The sequence below is a fragment of the Hemiscyllium ocellatum genome, chromosome 31 (assembly GCF_020745735.1).
Source record: "Hemiscyllium ocellatum isolate sHemOce1 chromosome 31, sHemOce1.pat.X.cur, whole genome shotgun sequence".
Lineage (NCBI taxonomy): Eukaryota > Metazoa > Chordata > Chondrichthyes > Orectolobiformes > Hemiscylliidae > Hemiscyllium > Hemiscyllium ocellatum.
Window position 1 is genome coordinate 46262678 of NC_083431.1, and position 17283 is coordinate 46279960.

Genomic DNA, 17283 nt, shown 5'->3' on the forward strand with positions numbered 1-17283 from the left:
ACAAGAGACCAGCCAGTCATTGCATTAATCTGCTCTCAGATGTCCAGCTAATGCTTACACAAAACACAGCTTTATTCTACAAATTAGTTCTGTATTTAACATTATCATTGTCAGTCCAGCCTCTGAATAAAAGGGAATCACTTACACTGAGGCTGTGTTTATACTGTATTTACTGAGCTCAGTGTCAGTTCCAGTGGCTGGGTTTCTTGTTTGATGGCCTGTCTGGTGTCTGACTGCTATTCTAAGAAGGGTCTGCGCATCTAACTTGTCAGCATTGGAAGAGACAAAGCTATTAAAGGTCACAATCTAATGGAATGGCAGAAAAGGCATCAGAGGATGAATGATTTCACATGTTTCAAAATCTGGTTACAGAATGCGTTGTGCTTAAAGTGTGGACTGTAGTTCTTCCCCAACCCATTTTGATTGTGTTTTCTGATTGGTTCATGGGAAGTGGACATCCCTGGCCAGACCAGGCCAACATTTATTGCCCATCCCTAATTGCCCAGGGGCTGATTAAGAGTCAGCTGCATTGATGTGGATCTGGAGTCACATGTACGCTCAGGCCAGATAAGGATGGCAGATTTCCTTCAGTAAAGGGCATTAAAGAACCAGCTGGGTTTTTACACCCCTTGACAGTGGCGTGAGTTATTACAACAATTGATATGGTCACTGTCAGCTTGGCATTTAATCACCGATTTCCGAACCTGAGGTTCTGGATTACTAACCTAGTGACATTACCACCATGCCACCACCCTCCCCATTTCAATTAATTGCTTAAATACAAGGCAAGATGTCCAAAAGGTTACAGTCACCTTTAATTTGGGTTTTGATTGACACGGGGAGGTGATGGTGGAGTGGTATTATCACTAGACTATCAATCCTGGTCACGTCCTGGGGACTCAGCTTCGAATCCTGCCAGGGCAGATGGTGGGATTTGAATTCAACGAATATTTGGTATTAGGAATCTAATGATGACCATGTGGCAATTGTTGGGAAAAACTCACCTGGTTCACTCATGCCCTTTAAGGAAGGAAGCTGCCATCCTTACCCAGTCTGGCCTATATGTGGCTCCAGAGCCACAGCAGTGGGGTTGATATTTAACTATCCTCAGGGCAATTAGGGTTGGGCAATAAATACTGGCCTCCACATACCACATATGAATTTTTTAAAAATCAGTTTGGATTTTGGTGAATGGGAGGTCAAACTGAAGTGGTCACAGTTTGGATCTGCGAACCTGAAACGTGAACACTGATTTCTCTCCACAGATCGATCATAGAATCCCGACAATGTGGGAACAGGCCCTTCAGCCCAACGAGTCCACACTGACCCTCCAAAGAGTAACTCACCCAGACCCTATTACTCTACATTTACCCCTGACTAATGCACCTATCCTATACATCCCTGGAAACCACGGACAATTTCGCATGGCCCAATTCATCCCGACCTGCACACCTTTGTGATTGTGGGAGGAAATCTTAGCACCTGGAGGAATGTGCAAACTCCATACAGGCAGTCACCCAAGGCTGGCATCGAACCTGGATCCCTCCACCTCTGAGGCAGCAGTGCTAACCACTGAGCCACCATGCTGCCCTGCGGATGCTGAGCTTTTCCAGCAATTTCTGTTTTGTGTCTCCCCGAGAGAGATTTACTCCTTCAGTTCTCTTTGCAGTTAGGTCGGACCCTGACTCTGGGTTTCCATGACAACTTCAGGACCCCCAGTAGTGTCTCAGCACTTTACAGCAGAAATTAATTTTCTTATTGGGGTCCATGTATCGAGTAACATTTGCCCAGAATTTTCTAAACTCTATTGGTGAGCTTCTAAATGCTGGAGAAGAGTTACATTTTCCTTCACATTTAACAATTACTCTTCTCTTCATATTTTATCAACGTTATTATTGTATCTTTGAATGTGGCATTTGTAATGGACTGTGCTTCTGTAAGCTTGTCATATTCTCCCTTCAGTGGTGCTGTTATAACGATGCCAATGATGATAAAGTGTAATTTTCTCTGGCTAAATTTAAACTGCAGTTTCCATTACTCATGGGATTTATTGAATGGAAAATTAAACTGAAATGGCAAAAGCTATAACTTTGCAACGGAAACGAAATTATAACCTACACAATCAGATCCAGCTACCCCTGTTCCTTAAACCCAATTGACTGAAGGCTCTATCCTCAATACAAGCCTAGTTTATATAATCTGTCTGCACGGTTTTAAACTACTTTAGCTCTCGTATTATTCTAGGTGTATCTGCATTGCTACTCTACCCATGGCCTCAGATGCTGTGTCCAGAACTAAACCTGAGCTTTATTTAACTAGAACGTAACTTCCTTTGTGTTCCAGCACTACCTTAGATAACAGCTAGCATTCCACCAATCTTTTAAAGGACTTTTTTTATCCAAGCCCATTCGTTGTACCACTGAGCCCTGAATTCACTTGGTACACTATTTGAGCTGCAGTGTACTCTTCCTATTGGCTTTCCTGCAGAGTAGTACTTTACACCTCAAGTTTACTTGGCAGCTTGCTATCACCAGGAGATACTGTTCTGACTTCTCCCCACGTCTCCTGTTTTGACTAAGTAAATGCAATGAAGGTGATGGAAACATGTTAGGGTTTTTATAATCCACCCAATCTATCCCAATAGGATGTTCAAGCTAATCATGCCTCGGCCGCAGGTTACTAATGAGCATTTAACTGTGACACAACTTGGTTTCTTACGTCAGGAAAATGGAGATTTCAGCAGGAGTCTGCTTCCTTTTTGAACACAGTTAGCAGGCAGGGGCACCAGCTGTTTGAGGCTACATTACAGGAACCTGGTGATTTCCCTGTGAGACTACAATTATTCATGCCACTGCCTATTCTGCTAATTAAACGCCCAGTTTGTTGGGGGAGTTGAACCACAGCAAGAAGATATGACATCAAACTCCTTATGTAGAATTCTTCTGAGCAATATTGTGACTGATGCTGCTGTCTCCTGCCATGATCGGGCATTGCTCTGGACTACCTGTCCTCTGTTATATTGGCAAAATGAAGGGGGGGGGGGCAAAGAGTGAGTAACTGTAGGTTAATTAGCTCAACATCCATTGTTGGAAAAATGTTGGAATCAGTTATGAAAGAAGTAAAAACAGCACATTTGTATGATCATAATGTAACCATGCAGAGTCACACAGCACAGAAACAGAAACTTTTGGTCTAACCAGCCCATGCCGATCATAATCCCAAAACAAGTAGTCCCACCTACCTTGACTCATAGAATCCTTGCAGTGTGGAAACAGGCCATTTGGCCCAACAAGACCACACTGACCCTCCGAAGAGTATCCCACCCAGACTCATTCCCCTACCCCATTACTGTATATTTCCCCTGACTTAATGCATCTAGCCTACATACCCTTGAACACAATGGGCATTTTAGCATGCCCAATTCACCCAACTGCATGTCTTTGGGAGGAAACCCACACAGACACAGGGAGAATGTGCAAACTCCACCCAGTCACCTCGAGTCTGGAATTGAACCTGGGTCCCTGGCACTGAGAGGCAGCTGTGCTAACCACTGAGCCACTGTGCCACCCTCATGTCCCTTCAAATGTTTCTTATTCACGTACTTACCTAAGTAAATTTTAAACATTGTAACTGTACCCCGAAAAATTGCTGCACACATTCTTTTTAAAATCTTTCTCCTGTCACCTTATGAATATGCCCCTGGTCTGGAAATCTCCCACCCTGGGTTTATTTAGTGAACCTGCCATTCCCCTTACCTGTGCCCCTCATGATTTTGCAAACCTCTATAAGGTCACCCCTTGACCACCTACCCTCCAGTGAGAAAAGTCCCAGCCTATCCAGCCTATTTTTCTGTCTTAAACCCTCCATTCCCAGCAACACCCTGGTAAATCTCTTCTGAACCTTCTCCAGCTTAATGATGTACTTCCAATAACAGGGCGACCAGAACTGCACACAGTACTCCAGAAGAGGCTTCACCAATGTCCCCAATATGGCGTCCCAACTCCTAGGCTCAAACATTTGAGGAATGAAGCCAGGCATGCAAAATGCCTTCTTAATTACCATATCTATATTTGACACAAACATCAAAGAATTATGTATGTGAATCCCCAGTTCTCTCTGTTCTGCAAAGCTACTTAAGACTCTATTTTTGATTGTATAGCTTTATGACTGGGAAATCGTGCCTGACTATGAGAATTCTTTGAGGAAGTCTCAGCCAGAATGGATAGAGGGAAACCAATAGATGTGTTGTACTCAGACTTCCAGAAAGCAATCAACAAGCTACCTCACGAGAGATTAACTCATGACATAAGAGCCCATGGTTATATATTGATGTGTGTAGAGAGTTGGCTAAAAGGTAGGAAACAGCGAGTGGGGAAAAAGTTTTCAGGTTGGGAACTGGTGAGCAGTGGGGTACCACAAGGATCAATGCTGAGGCTGCAACTGTTTATAATATATCTCGATGACTTACGAGGAAGGCAGTAAATGTACTGGAGCCGAATTTGCCGACGACTCTAAAGTAGTTACGAGAGCGATGCAAACAGTTTATGCGGAGACAGCAATAGGTTAAGTGAGTGGGCAAAAGGTTGGCAAATGGAGTATATATGGGAAAATATGAAGTTGTTCGACTTGGAAGGGGGAGCAAACGAACAGAGCGTTATTTAAAAGGAAATAAACTGCAGAAAGTTGCAACACAAGGGGATTGACATGACACACAGAAAGCTCGCACATGGACGTAGCAGGTAATCGGGAAGGCTGATGGAATGTTGGCCTTTATTTCAAGGGGGTTGGAGAATAAGAGTAGGGAAGTCTTACTGCAACTGTACAAGGTGCTGGTGAAGACTGTGAGCAGTCTGGTCCCCTTATTTAAGGAAGGTTTTAGTTCATTGCAGGCAGTTCAGAGAAAGTTCACTTGGATGATCCCTGGGATGGAGGGACTGTCCTTCTGAACAAAGGTGAAATAGGTTGGGACTCTACCCACTGGAATTTGGAATGAGAGGTGACCTCATTCAAACAAAGGGGACTCTTAAGGGGCTTGACAGGATTTGCCCCTCTTGGGAAGTCTAGGACCAGACAGCATAGTCTCAGATTTAAGGGGTGCCAATTTAAGACTGAGATGAGGAGGAATTTCTTTCTTAGATGGCTGTGAGTCTTTGGAAATCCTTGTCACAGCGAGATGTGGGGGAAGAATCCTTGTGTGTATACATAGAATTCACAATTCGATTTTATTGTCACAAGAGTTTTGGTCAGTAGCGGACTCGAGTTACAGCAAAGGGCAGGAAAATGGGTGTGAGGAACATTGCATCAACCATGATTCTACTGAATGGCAGATTAGGCTTGAAGCATCGAATGGCATAATCCAGTTCCTATTTATTATGATCTAACGGCCCCAGTTGCTTGTGGTGTCGTAACCTCCCACTCCCCTTCTCTGAACATACAATGAGTGTAAGATATAATTAAAGACAGAAGTGAAGTCTGTAAATGTGGATAGGTTTCTAGATAGAAACATAGGAGCAAGAGAAAGCCATTCAGCCCATCGAGGGTGCTGCACCATTCAATATGATCATGGCTGATGATCCAACTCAGTCACCTCTTCCCGCTTTCTCCCTTTGATCACTTTAGCACTGAGAACTCTCCCTAACTCCATTGTGAAAACATTCAGTGTTTTAGCCAGTGCCTTGCCCTTAACACCACAGGCTGTTATATGTTATTTAGCAGCCACCCATGCCTTGTCAACAAATCTTCTGGAAATCCAAATAGCTTGTGTCTGCTGGCTCTCCTTTGTTGAACTTACTTGTTACCTCCTCAAAGAATTCTAACAGATTTGTCAGCCATGATGTCCCCTTGACGAAGCCATGCCTATTCTGTCCAAGTACCTCCAAATACTCAGCAATTTCATTCCTAATAATGGCTTCTAGAATTTGACTAACAACTGAGGTCAGGCTAAACGGCCTGTGGTTTTCTGAGTTTTGTCTCCCTCCCTTCTTAAATAGGAATGTTGCCATCAGCAATTTTCCAGTCCTCTGGGACCCTCCATGACTCCGTTAATTCCTGAAAGATCACCACCAACACCAAAAGTCTCCTCAGCTATCTCCTTCAGAGCTCTGGATAATATCGTCCATATTGTCCAGCTGATCTATCCACCTTCAGACCTTTCAGCTTCCCCACTACCTTCTCCTTAGTGATAGCCACAATACTCACCTCTGTCCCCTGACTCTGGTGTGTTCCACTGTGAAGACTGATGCAAAGTACCTACTCAGTTCCTCCACCATGTCTGTGTTCCCCATTACTACTTCTCCAGCCTCATCTTCTAACAGTTCATTGTCCACACTTGCCTCTCTCTTGCCTTTTAGACTTCTAAAAAAACTCTTGCAATCTTCTTGTATATCACTAACGAACTTACACCCATATCGCATCTTCTCCCACCTTATTGCTTTTTTAGTTATCCTCTGTTTCCCAATTCTGTGGCTTCCACTAATTTTTATCTCATTTAGAAGCATAAGGAGACCAAAACTACACACAGTATTTCAGATGTGGTCTCACCAGGGCCTCTGTACAATTACAGCAAGACATTCCCACTCCTGTATCGAATCCTCTCACTATGAAGGCTAACATACCATTTACCGTCTTCACTGCCTGCTGTACCTGCATGCTTACTTTCAGGGACTGGTGTACAAGGACACCCAGGTCTTGTTGCACCTCCCCATTTTCCAAGTCTCATTAGTCAGACAATAATTTACCTTGCTGTCCTTGCTACCAAAGTAGATAACCTCACATTTATCCACATTGTACTTGGTCCGCCCACTAAAGGAACTTATCCAAATTACACTGAAGCATCTCTGCATCCTCCTCACAGGTCACCCTCCTACCCAGTGTTGTGCCATTTGCAAAATTGGAGAGAATGTGTCTCAGACCCATGCTTGTTTTCAAAACCAAAACATCATCGATCAAGCCAGATTTTAGTCAGCTTATGACTTGTCCACTCATAATATTATCAGCTGGGATGAAAACTTAGGTCTGACTACATTCAGTTTAAACATTCTCTCCCTTCTGCATTGATGTAGCAATGTGTACTCCGTACTCGGGTGTATAGTACTAACTCACCAAGCTCCCTTCTGCATTGATGTAGCAGTGTGTACTCCGTACTCGGGTGTATAGTACTAACTCACCAAGCTCCCTTCTGCATTGATGTAGCAGTGTGTACTCCGTACTCGGGTGTACAGTACTAACTCACCAAGCTCCCTTCTGCATTGATGTAGCAGTGTGTACTCCGTACTCGGGTGTACAGTACTAACTCACCAAGCTCCCTTCTGCATTGATGTAGCAATGTGTACTCCGTACTCAGGTGTATAGTACTAACTCACCAAGCTCCCTTCTGCATTGATGTAGCAATGTGTACTCCGTACTCGGGTGTACAGTACTAACTCACCAAGCTCCCTTCTGCATTGATGTAGCAATGTGTACTCCTTACTCGGGTGTATAGTACTAACTCACCAAGCCTCCTTCTGCATTGATGTAGCAATGTGTACTCCATACTCGGGTGTACAGTATTAACTCACCAAGCCTCCTCCTGTATTGATGTAGCAATGTGTACTCCGTACTCGGGTGTACAGTATTAACTCACCAAGCCTCCTTCTGCATTGATGTAGCAATGTGTACTCCATACTCGGGTGTACAGTACTAACTCACCAAGCTCCCTTCTGCATTGATGTAGCAATGTGTACTCCATACTCGGGTGTACAGTATTAACTCACCAAGCTTCCTTGTGCATTGATGTAGCAATGTGTACTCCATACTAGGGTGTACAGTATTAGCTCGCCAAGCTTCCTTTGGTGGTACTTCCCAAAACTTTGATCTTTGCAGATACCAGGACAAGTGCGGCAGACGTGTGGCAACACCACCTTCTGTGAATCCTGCTCTATCCACCTGCAATATGTCATTGTCTTTTTCACTGTCACTGATGCAGCATTCAGCAAGGCTGAATGAGAATATAGCTCAGTTGGTCGCAGTAGAATTGGGGGCAGGAGGTTATAGTTCACGTTCCAGTCCAAACTGGAAGCAGACATTAACTGAGTACCTCTGCCCCCTAGTGACCTGGTCTTGTAAATGGAGGCAGGGCTGGTAAGTTGATAGTACCCATTCCCTTGTAGTGTCCATCTGTCTACTTAGAGTCATAGAGATGTACAGTACAGAAACAGTGCTTTCAGTCCAACTCATCCATGCCGACCAGATATCCCAACTGAATCTAGTCCCATTTGCCACCACCTGGCCCATACCTCACTAAACCCTTCTTATTCACATACCCATTCAGAAGACTTTTAAATGTTGAAATTGTACCAGCCTCCACCACTTCCTCTGGCAGCTCTTTCCATACACACACAACCCTCTACGTGAAATCATTGCCCCTTAGGTCCCTTTTAAATCTTTCCACTCTCACCCTAAACCTATGCCCTCTAGTTCTGGACTCCCCGACCCAGGGAAAAGACCTTGTCTATTTATTCTATTCATTCTCCTCATGATTTTATAAACCTCTATAAGGTCACCCCTCAGCCTCCGATGCTCCAGGGAAAACAGCCCCAGCCTGTTCAGCCTCTCCCTGTAACACAAATCCTCCAACCCTGGCAACATCCTTGTAAATCTTTTCAGAACCCTTTCAAGTTTCACAACATCTTTCCGATAGCGGGGAGACTAGAATTGCACACAATATTCCAAAAGTGGCCTCAGTAATGTCTTGTACAACTGCAACATGACCTATACGCAGTGCTCTGACCAATAAAGGAAAGCATACCAAACACCTTCTTCACTATCCTATCTACCTGCGACTCCACTTTCAAGGAGCTATGAACCTGCACTCCAAGGTCTCTTTGTTCAGCAACACTCCCCAGAGCCTTACCATTAAGTGTATAAGTCCTGCTCTGATTTGCTTTCCAACAATGCAGCACCTCACATTTATCTGAATTAAACTCCATCTACCATTCCTCCTTCATCTCTTAGCAAAGCAGCTGTCTTTTACTCCACAAGATGATATCGGAATTCAGCCTGATTTGAAATTCTGGGTCGATCAAACTGCAGAGTTTCAGGTCAACTGACTCCTTCCTTCAATCTTTAGCTGTCCATTCTCTCACCAAGGGGATGGTCATAGGTTCAACTTAATGTCCCTCCTTGTAACTGCATAACGTGTGTGTGTGGCCATGACCTAGTGGTATTATCGCTAGACTCTGTGACCCAGATAATGCTCTGGTGAAGCCTGATTCGAATCCCACCACAGATGATGGTGGAATTTGAATCCAATAAAAATCTGGAATTAAGAATCTAATGATGACCAAGAATCCATTGCTGATTGTCAGGAAAAAGCTCATCCCTTATGTCCTTTAGGGAAGGACATTGCTGTCCCAACCTGGTCTGGCCTACATGTGACTCCAGATCCACAGTAATGTGGTTAACTCTTAACTGCCCTCTGGAAAATTAGGGTGATAAATGCCAGTGATGCCCTCATCCCATGACTGAAGGCCAAGCTACAAGCTATCAAAGATGTAGTCATACCTATGTTAAGATCACAGTTGTTATTATTACTGGACAAGCTCTTTCCAGGCTGAAATCTGGCTTGATAGATCATATTTTGGTTTTGTTGAGGTGGTTCCTCACTTGAATATAAGCTAGTGATACTGCAAATTTGGATTTTGACAGTAAAATGGAAGTTTATTTTACAAAACAAATGAAGGTAAAGTACAAGAAAAAAACAACTATTCACCTATAACACAAAGGTAAAGGTTTTGAAACATGGAGTTAAATGTCTACTTTTTGTCACTTACATAAATGATTTGGATGTGAGCATAAGAGGTACAGTTAGTAAGTTTGCAGATGACACCAAAATTGGAGGTGTAGTGGACAGCGAAGAGGGTTACCTCAGATTACAACAGGATCTTGATCAGGTGGGCCAATGGGCTGAGAAGTGGCAGATGGAGTTTAATTCAGATAAATGCGAGGTGCTGCATTTTGGGAAAGCAAATCTTCGCAGGACTTCTACACTTAATGGTAAGGTCTATGGGAGTGTTGCTGAACAAAGAGACCTTGGAGTGCAGGTTCATAGCTCCTTGAAAGTGGAGTCGCAGGTAGATAGGATAGTGAAGAAGGCGTTTGGTATGCTTTCTTTTATTGGTCAGAGTATTGAGTACAGGAGTTGGGAGGTCACGTTGTGGCTGTACAGGACATTGGTTAGGTCACTGTTGGAATACTGCGTGCAATTCTGGTTTCCTTCCTATTGGAAAGATGTTGTGAAACTTGAAAGGTTCAGAAAAGATTTACAAGGATGTTGTCAGGGTTGGAGAATTTGAGCTATAGGGAGAAGCTGAACAGGCTGGGGCTGTTTTCCCTGGAGCGTCGGAGGCTGAGGGGTGACATTATAGAGGTTTACAAAATTATGAGGGGCATGGATAGGATAAATAGACAAGGTCTTTTCCTTGGGGTCGGGGAGTCCAGAACTAGAGGGTTTAGGGTGAGAGGGGAAAGATGTAAAAGAGACCTACGGGGCAACTTTTTCACGCAGAGGGTGGTACGTGTATGGAATGAGCTGCCAGAGGAAGTGGTGGAGGCTGGTACAATTGCAACACTTGAGAGGTATTTGGGTATATGAATAGGAAGGGTTTGGAGGTATATGGGCTGGGTGCTGGCAGGTGGGACTAGATTGGGTTGGGATATCTGGTCGGCATGGACAGGTTAGACCGAAGGATCTGTTTCTGTGCTGTACATCTCTATGACTCTATATCATCTCATGAATTTAGTGTATTTTTTAGCTCCCCATGTTCGTGTCTACCTGGAGTCTTCATATGCCTGAGTTCAAATTTTCTCAGCTTCAGAGTCCCTTCATGGTTTTACCCAAACACTTCTGGTTTGGAATTATTATTAAACTCCCTGGACTGAAGTTTTTTTTAACAAATCTAAACCATTTTACACATCAATATTCAGCTAAGATTGCTGTAGAACTATCCAAACTGAAAATAAAACTGAAAGGTTTCTCTCCAGGTTATGGATATTTCCCCAAGCTTAAAAACTGTCCAGAATCTTCCACTGGAAAACCTTATATCCTAGATTGTGTACTTTCACTTGTAAACTCCTTCAGTGTAAGCAAAAACCCATTTGTTCTTGGAGGCTATCTGTCTCAAACAGTTTAAAAATAAATCCCCATGAGTGCGAAAATACTTAAAAATTAATCGTTAAACCCCTACAGACAGAAAATCCATATTCCACAATTTCAAAACTCAAATATCCAACTCAAAAATAAATGATTTAAAAATGTGTATAAAATCACACACCCTACATCATACATAACACATAACACAGTCTGTGGTTGTTGGAGGTTAATCATTCTCCGTTCCAGAACATTGTGTTCCAGGATAGTGCCAGCTTGCAGCTAGACCATTGCAACAATCAGGCTTATGATGTCAAGTGGTAAACTGCATTTGTCCTGCACCAATGCCAAATAGTGACTATCTCCAACACGAGACAATCTGACCATTTTCCCGTGATATTCAATGGTGTTACCATCATTGCAAACTGACTATCATTACCCTGGGGGTTACCATTGACCAGAAACTATGCACTACTAGCCCATATCTATACTGCTGCTACAAGAGCAAATGAAATGCTGGGAATTCTGAGCTGAGTAACTCACCTCCTGTCTGCCACCATCAACACAGCACAGGTCAGGAGCATAATGAATCCTCTCCACTTGCTTGGACGAGTGCAGCTCCAACAACGGGCAGCATAGTGGCTCAGTGGTTAGCACCGGTGCTTCGTACCGCCAAGGACCCGGGTTCGGTTCCAGCCTCGGGCGACTGCCCATGTGGGGTTTGCACATTCTCTCCATGTCTATGGGGATTTCCTCTGGGTGAGAATATTTCCTCTCATAATCACAAAGATGTGCAGGTCAGGGTGAATTGGCTATGCTAAATTGTCCACAGTTTTCAGGGATGTGTAGATTGGGTGCAGTAGTCTGGGTAAATGTAGAGTAATAGGGTAGAGGAATGGGTCTGGGTGGGTTACTGTTCGGAGGGTCAGTGTGGACTTGTTGGGCCGAAGGGCCTGTTTCCTCACTGTAGGGATTCTAATTCAAGAAACTCGAAACCTTCTCGCAAAAAGCACCCGTTTGATTGGCACCTGACCTACAGTATTCACTTTGTCCATCACAGATTCTCTGCAGCAGTAACATGTACCGTCCACAAAACATGCTGCAGAAATATACAGAATCTCCTTCTATAGCACTTTCCAAACCTGGGACCATGACCATCCAGAAATATAAAGGCAGCAACTGTATGGAACACCACCATCTTCAAGTTCCCCTCCATACCTGACTTGGAAATATACTGCCATTCTTTCAGTGTCATTAGGTCAAAATCCTAGTGCTCTCCCATTCAACAGATATGGGAGTAATTGCAGTTGGGGACAACTCATTAACTCCTCAAGGGCAGTTAGAGATGGTCAACAAATGCTTGGCTTACCAGCAATGCCCATATCCTGTAAAGGAATGAGAACACACCTGCTCTTGCTGCTAATGCTGTCCTTGATCTGGATGCTGTATTCATGCAATACACCGTGCTGTGGAGCTGTGGGGAAACTGTTTACATTCTCTTAGCTTCTGTGTCTGATGTGTCTATTGTAAATTCCTAATCAGTTCATTGATACCTGCTGCTTTGATCACCACCTGACTACAAAGGTGGGTGGGGAGAATCCTAAAGCAGGCACTGAATCACTCACCTTACATCGCCAACTGGGTGAGCACTTGTTTTAGGGAGCCTTTACCTAACGGCAGTGTCTATAACACAGGCCCAGATCCAGTATTGAACATTGCAAATAGTTTCTAACCAGCCTGTTCAGTGATGGTATTACACACCTCTGGGGCAGGGGGGCTTGAACCTGGACCTCCTGGCTCAGAGGCATGGATGCTACCACTACATCACAAGAGCCCTCAGGGAACATTGTATGGTGAGAAATTGGTCCCCTCTTGCAAACCGTCATTTTCTACTCAAGAGGCCTACGCTGTGTGGAGAAATTTCTACCCCATAATCAATTTTACTTAACTAAAGATCACCTCAGTTAACCTTGAGGATAAACTAATGCATTTCTTTCTTGCTAATGGAAATGTCTCTGATTTAGGCAGAAAGATCGGCCAGTTACTCCTTCCTACCAGACGTCAGGGAACGTTGAGAGCACCAAAGCCAACTCCAACGCTACCACAGCAGCTCGAACGGGGCGAGAGAGGAGCAGGACTTTGCCAGCACCTTCTAAATATTCTGCGACCCGGGATAACAAACACACCCTTGTGTCTCCAGTGGATGCCAAAAAAGTACCAAGTCAGCTTGCTGTTCCTCAACAACCCAATACCAGGTTGAACCAGACTTGGACCAGTGCCCAGTTTACTGAGTCTAGAGTGGACCAAAGTAACTCAAATGAAGGCAAGCCAAGCACCAGTGCAGTTTCCCAGAAATCCTCTTCTGAAATGACCCCCCGAACTTTGAAAGGCTCAGTGCGGAGTAATTCGCCTGTGCCCAGCCGGGTCAGTAAGCTCTCCCTTGTTCAAGTTGCCGAGAGGAGAAGTGACAAGGGTCAAGTGTCTCATCGCCCTCTCAGCCCGGACCGTACCTGTCAAGAAGGCTGTTGGCAGGAGCCAAAGTGTGTCAGCAAGCCACCACACGATGGAGACAGGACGTGGTCTCCACCAAAAAGTCGGATGCGCTCGTGGACGCCTGAGCCTTACAGCCTCAATAACAATAATAACAAAAGTGTGAACAGTGACATGCGCGAGCTGTGTACATACACACCTCCTCCCATCAATCCTACACAAGAGTCAGAACTCTACAAGAGCCTCGAAGATGAAATTGTGTCCAATATGAAGGCTCTGCAGGTGGGTCTACATGAGGACAATGTGGAGGGCAGTGAACCTAATGCATTTGCTTTGGCCCCCGGTCTGTCCAGTTCTTCAAAATGTAAGCAACCTGATTCTCCGACTTCATCCAAACGTTCGGTTTCCTCACTCCCCAGTCTTTGTGAGAACACTAGTCGGCCTTACAGCTGTATCAATGTGGCGTCAACCCAGACAGGGAGAGTGACTGAGAATGGCAGCAGTTTTAACGCTGTTCTGGCTGAACTTGTTAGTGGAACACAGAAACTTAATCGGGTGGACATTGAGAACTGGATAGCAAAGGGCCCAAAGATGTTGCTCACTAAATCGAGTGCTAATCCACAAGCAACAGCTTTGTCCTCTGTTGAAACCGTCACACCTTTTCCCAACAGAATTGAAGTGAAAAGTGAAAGCTGTACTAAGATTGGATCAAAATCTGTTCAGTGCAATCAACAGACCAATGACTTTAAAGGCACTAACCTCAATAATGTGAAGAGTCAAATCATGTTGGCTCAGAATAATTTGAACGCCGTTGAGGTGAATTCCAGATCCACAAATGAAGGATCTGATACTAATTCCTCGCTGGAATGGATAGATCCACCCTGCACTCTCCAGAAAGCCAAAGCTCAACAGGAAAGACAAAAGCGGTCACTGAGAAAGCCGGAGAGAGTTCCTTCCATCTACAAACTGAAGCTTCGCCCCAAGATCCGGCCCAGGAGGGACAACCGACCTGAGAAGAAGCCATCAAGAATTCCCACTCCGTTATCCTACAGAGAGGCAGACAAAACTGTAAAGGGTGTGACAAAATCTGGAAACTCCCAGAAATCCCACAAAGCCAACAGCAAGGTTTCGAAGTCCAAAGTTCAGGGAAGACAGATCCCGGCTTTACATTTCACCAAACCTGAGGAGGATCTTGGTTCAGGAGAAGACTTTTGGGTTCATCAGCGCAGTGTTTCGCCAAGTGACAGAACTGCAGCACAGCAATCCATTATACAGGACGCTGGGCAAAGACAAGAAGATGAGGAATCTTGGGTTTAAAAGCTTGAAAGAAAACCTGAGTAATAGCTCAACCTCAAGCAATCTGTTTATTGACCATCAATATTTTAGTGTGTGTATGTTGTTCCTCAACACAAACACTCCATTGCAAGGCAGAAGAAACCGCTCAGCCAGGTCCACGGTCACTCTGAAAGCCAACACGTTTTATAATGAAATTAAACCTGGTGATAATTGCATAAGACAAAAGGTACAAAAAAACCAGCAGCGTAACAATTGCACTATTTAATGCTAATTAACCCAATCGAGGAGATGGCACACGCTCATCCAGAAAGTGATAAAAAGTTTGAAAGTCAATCAAAGGGGCATTAAGTGAAAGACATTTTGTTCCTTATCAAATGACCATCTTTATACCATGATCAGCAAGAGTGAATCAATTAAAGTGTGGGGTTTCAAAACTAATTGTTTACAAACTCTGATTCGGTTTTGATGTGTTTATAAGTAGTTTCACAAATGATTATAATGAGCTTATCACAATGTCACTTGTTTTATAGATTTATATGGTGTCTTCTTTGTTTTTGATCAGGTTATTAATAATACTGTTTATTCCCACTTGGTCAGATATGAAATCCTAATTTCTCCCCTGTATTCATATTTGGATAACAACCTGAATAGTCCTAATTCTTTGATCTCGAGTCCACCCCTGACACACGAGTATGTGAGGGCCAGGCCAAATGGAACATGGGGTTATATCAATGATCAACTTTAAATTGAGAGCCCAGCCATTCGGGGGTGGGATCAATGAACGCATAATCCTAACAGAATTGGGAATAGAAACTTGGACTGTGTCCACTACAAAACTGTTGAGGCTAATTGAGCTCAATTGAAAGCTCAATGCTGATGGATATTTGCTAGGTCAGAGTATTAAGGATAATAGAACCATGACAAGACAGGTGTTCTTATACATGATGATTGAATGGTAGAAATGGTTCAAAATAATACATGGCTTGGAAAGGGTGGACGCTAGGAAATTGTTTCCATTAGGCGAGGAGACTAGGACCCGTGGACACAGCCTTAGAATTAGAGGGGGTCAATTCAGAACAGAAATGCGAAGACATTTCTTCAGCCAGAGGGTGGTGGGTCTGTGGAATTCAGTGCAGCGGAGTGCAGTGGAGGCCGGGACGCTAAATGTCTTCAAGGCAGAGATTGAAAGATTCTTGATGTCATGAGGAATTAAGGGCTACGGGGAGAATGCTGGTGAGTGGAGTTGAAATGCCCATCAGCCATGATTGAATGGCGGAATGGACTCGATGGGCCGAATGGCCTTACTTCCACTCCTATGTCTTATGGTCTTAAAATGCTAAATGAATCCTAATTTCCAATGATCCTATGGCTTATAAGTACCAGATGATTATGCAGAAGCTATGCTAAGTATTAACAAGGGCTTGGAATGATGGTTGTGGTTATTGGATGATATGTTCTCTTGTGTTCCATGTGGTGAAGTTGCTAACACACAGGACTTTGCCACATCTAGTGCCTTAATTGGAAAGCAACTGAGGGTTCATAATTGTGATGCACTTACCAGTGGGAGAATTGTTCACCAGTACACTGACCCTTCCTATCCCGCACCAGAGACTTCCAATTCTATCGCATCCACATTTTACGAAGAAATTATTTTTGTTGCTGTACTGTTGCTAATTTATTTTACAGTCAAAATAATTTCTGGAAAAGGAGTAGACAATCATAACTATTTTCAATAAAGAGATTTTTCATTGAAACATTTGTGTGACTTAATGGGGTTTTAACAACTTGTTAAGACTTGCTTCATCAATTCCTCAGGCCGCACTGATAATGGGCAATGTCATATTAACGTGCCATGCTGTAATAATGCCCTCCTGCCACTTGAGGTGCTGCAGCCTCTCACAGGTTTGTTACTTTGAAATGTCAAATTCTTGGGAATGACTTCTCAGGGATCAGCTAAAATGGAAATTTATTTGTTGATTTATATTCAATAAAATAGTTAAATTAAAAATAGTTTGTTCAGTTGGTGAATGACACCAGGAAACCGAGCAATCAAATTACTTTTTATAAAATGAGGGTGAAAAATCCAAACAAGCAAGTGGTAAGAAAACTGATTAATCACTCCAAAATATTTGTGAGATTTTTTTGTACTGCCATCTTAATGTTTCCTTTGTTGAATATGTTATTAATAAAAGTAAAATTTGCCATAGATGTCCTTGAAATAATAATTTAAAACACCAGTTTAGAATTGTGTTTTGTGACAGGTGTAGTTGCCTACAGAGTCAGAAATACTTTTAAAATGTTAAGCTCTGTTGTGCTATGGGGAACCTGTAGTCCAATTAGAAGTTCTAGATTTCACTTTAAAGAGTTATAAA

General features: G+C 43.5%; 1 protein-coding gene across 1 annotated transcript in view; it reads left to right on the plus strand.

The window, feature by feature from the left end:
* LOC132830362 (GAS2-like protein 2A) overlaps window positions 1-16810 on the plus strand; it is a 102230-nt gene extending 85420 nt beyond the window's left edge. The window contains exon 6 of the mRNA XM_060848009.1: window positions 13150-16810. Within this exon, the coding sequence (XP_060703992.1) occupies window positions 13150-14932 (1783 nt within the window). The 3' untranslated portion in view covers window positions 14933-16810. The remainder of the gene's footprint in view (window positions 1-13149) is intronic.
* Window positions 16811-17283: the final 473 nt, after the last annotated feature.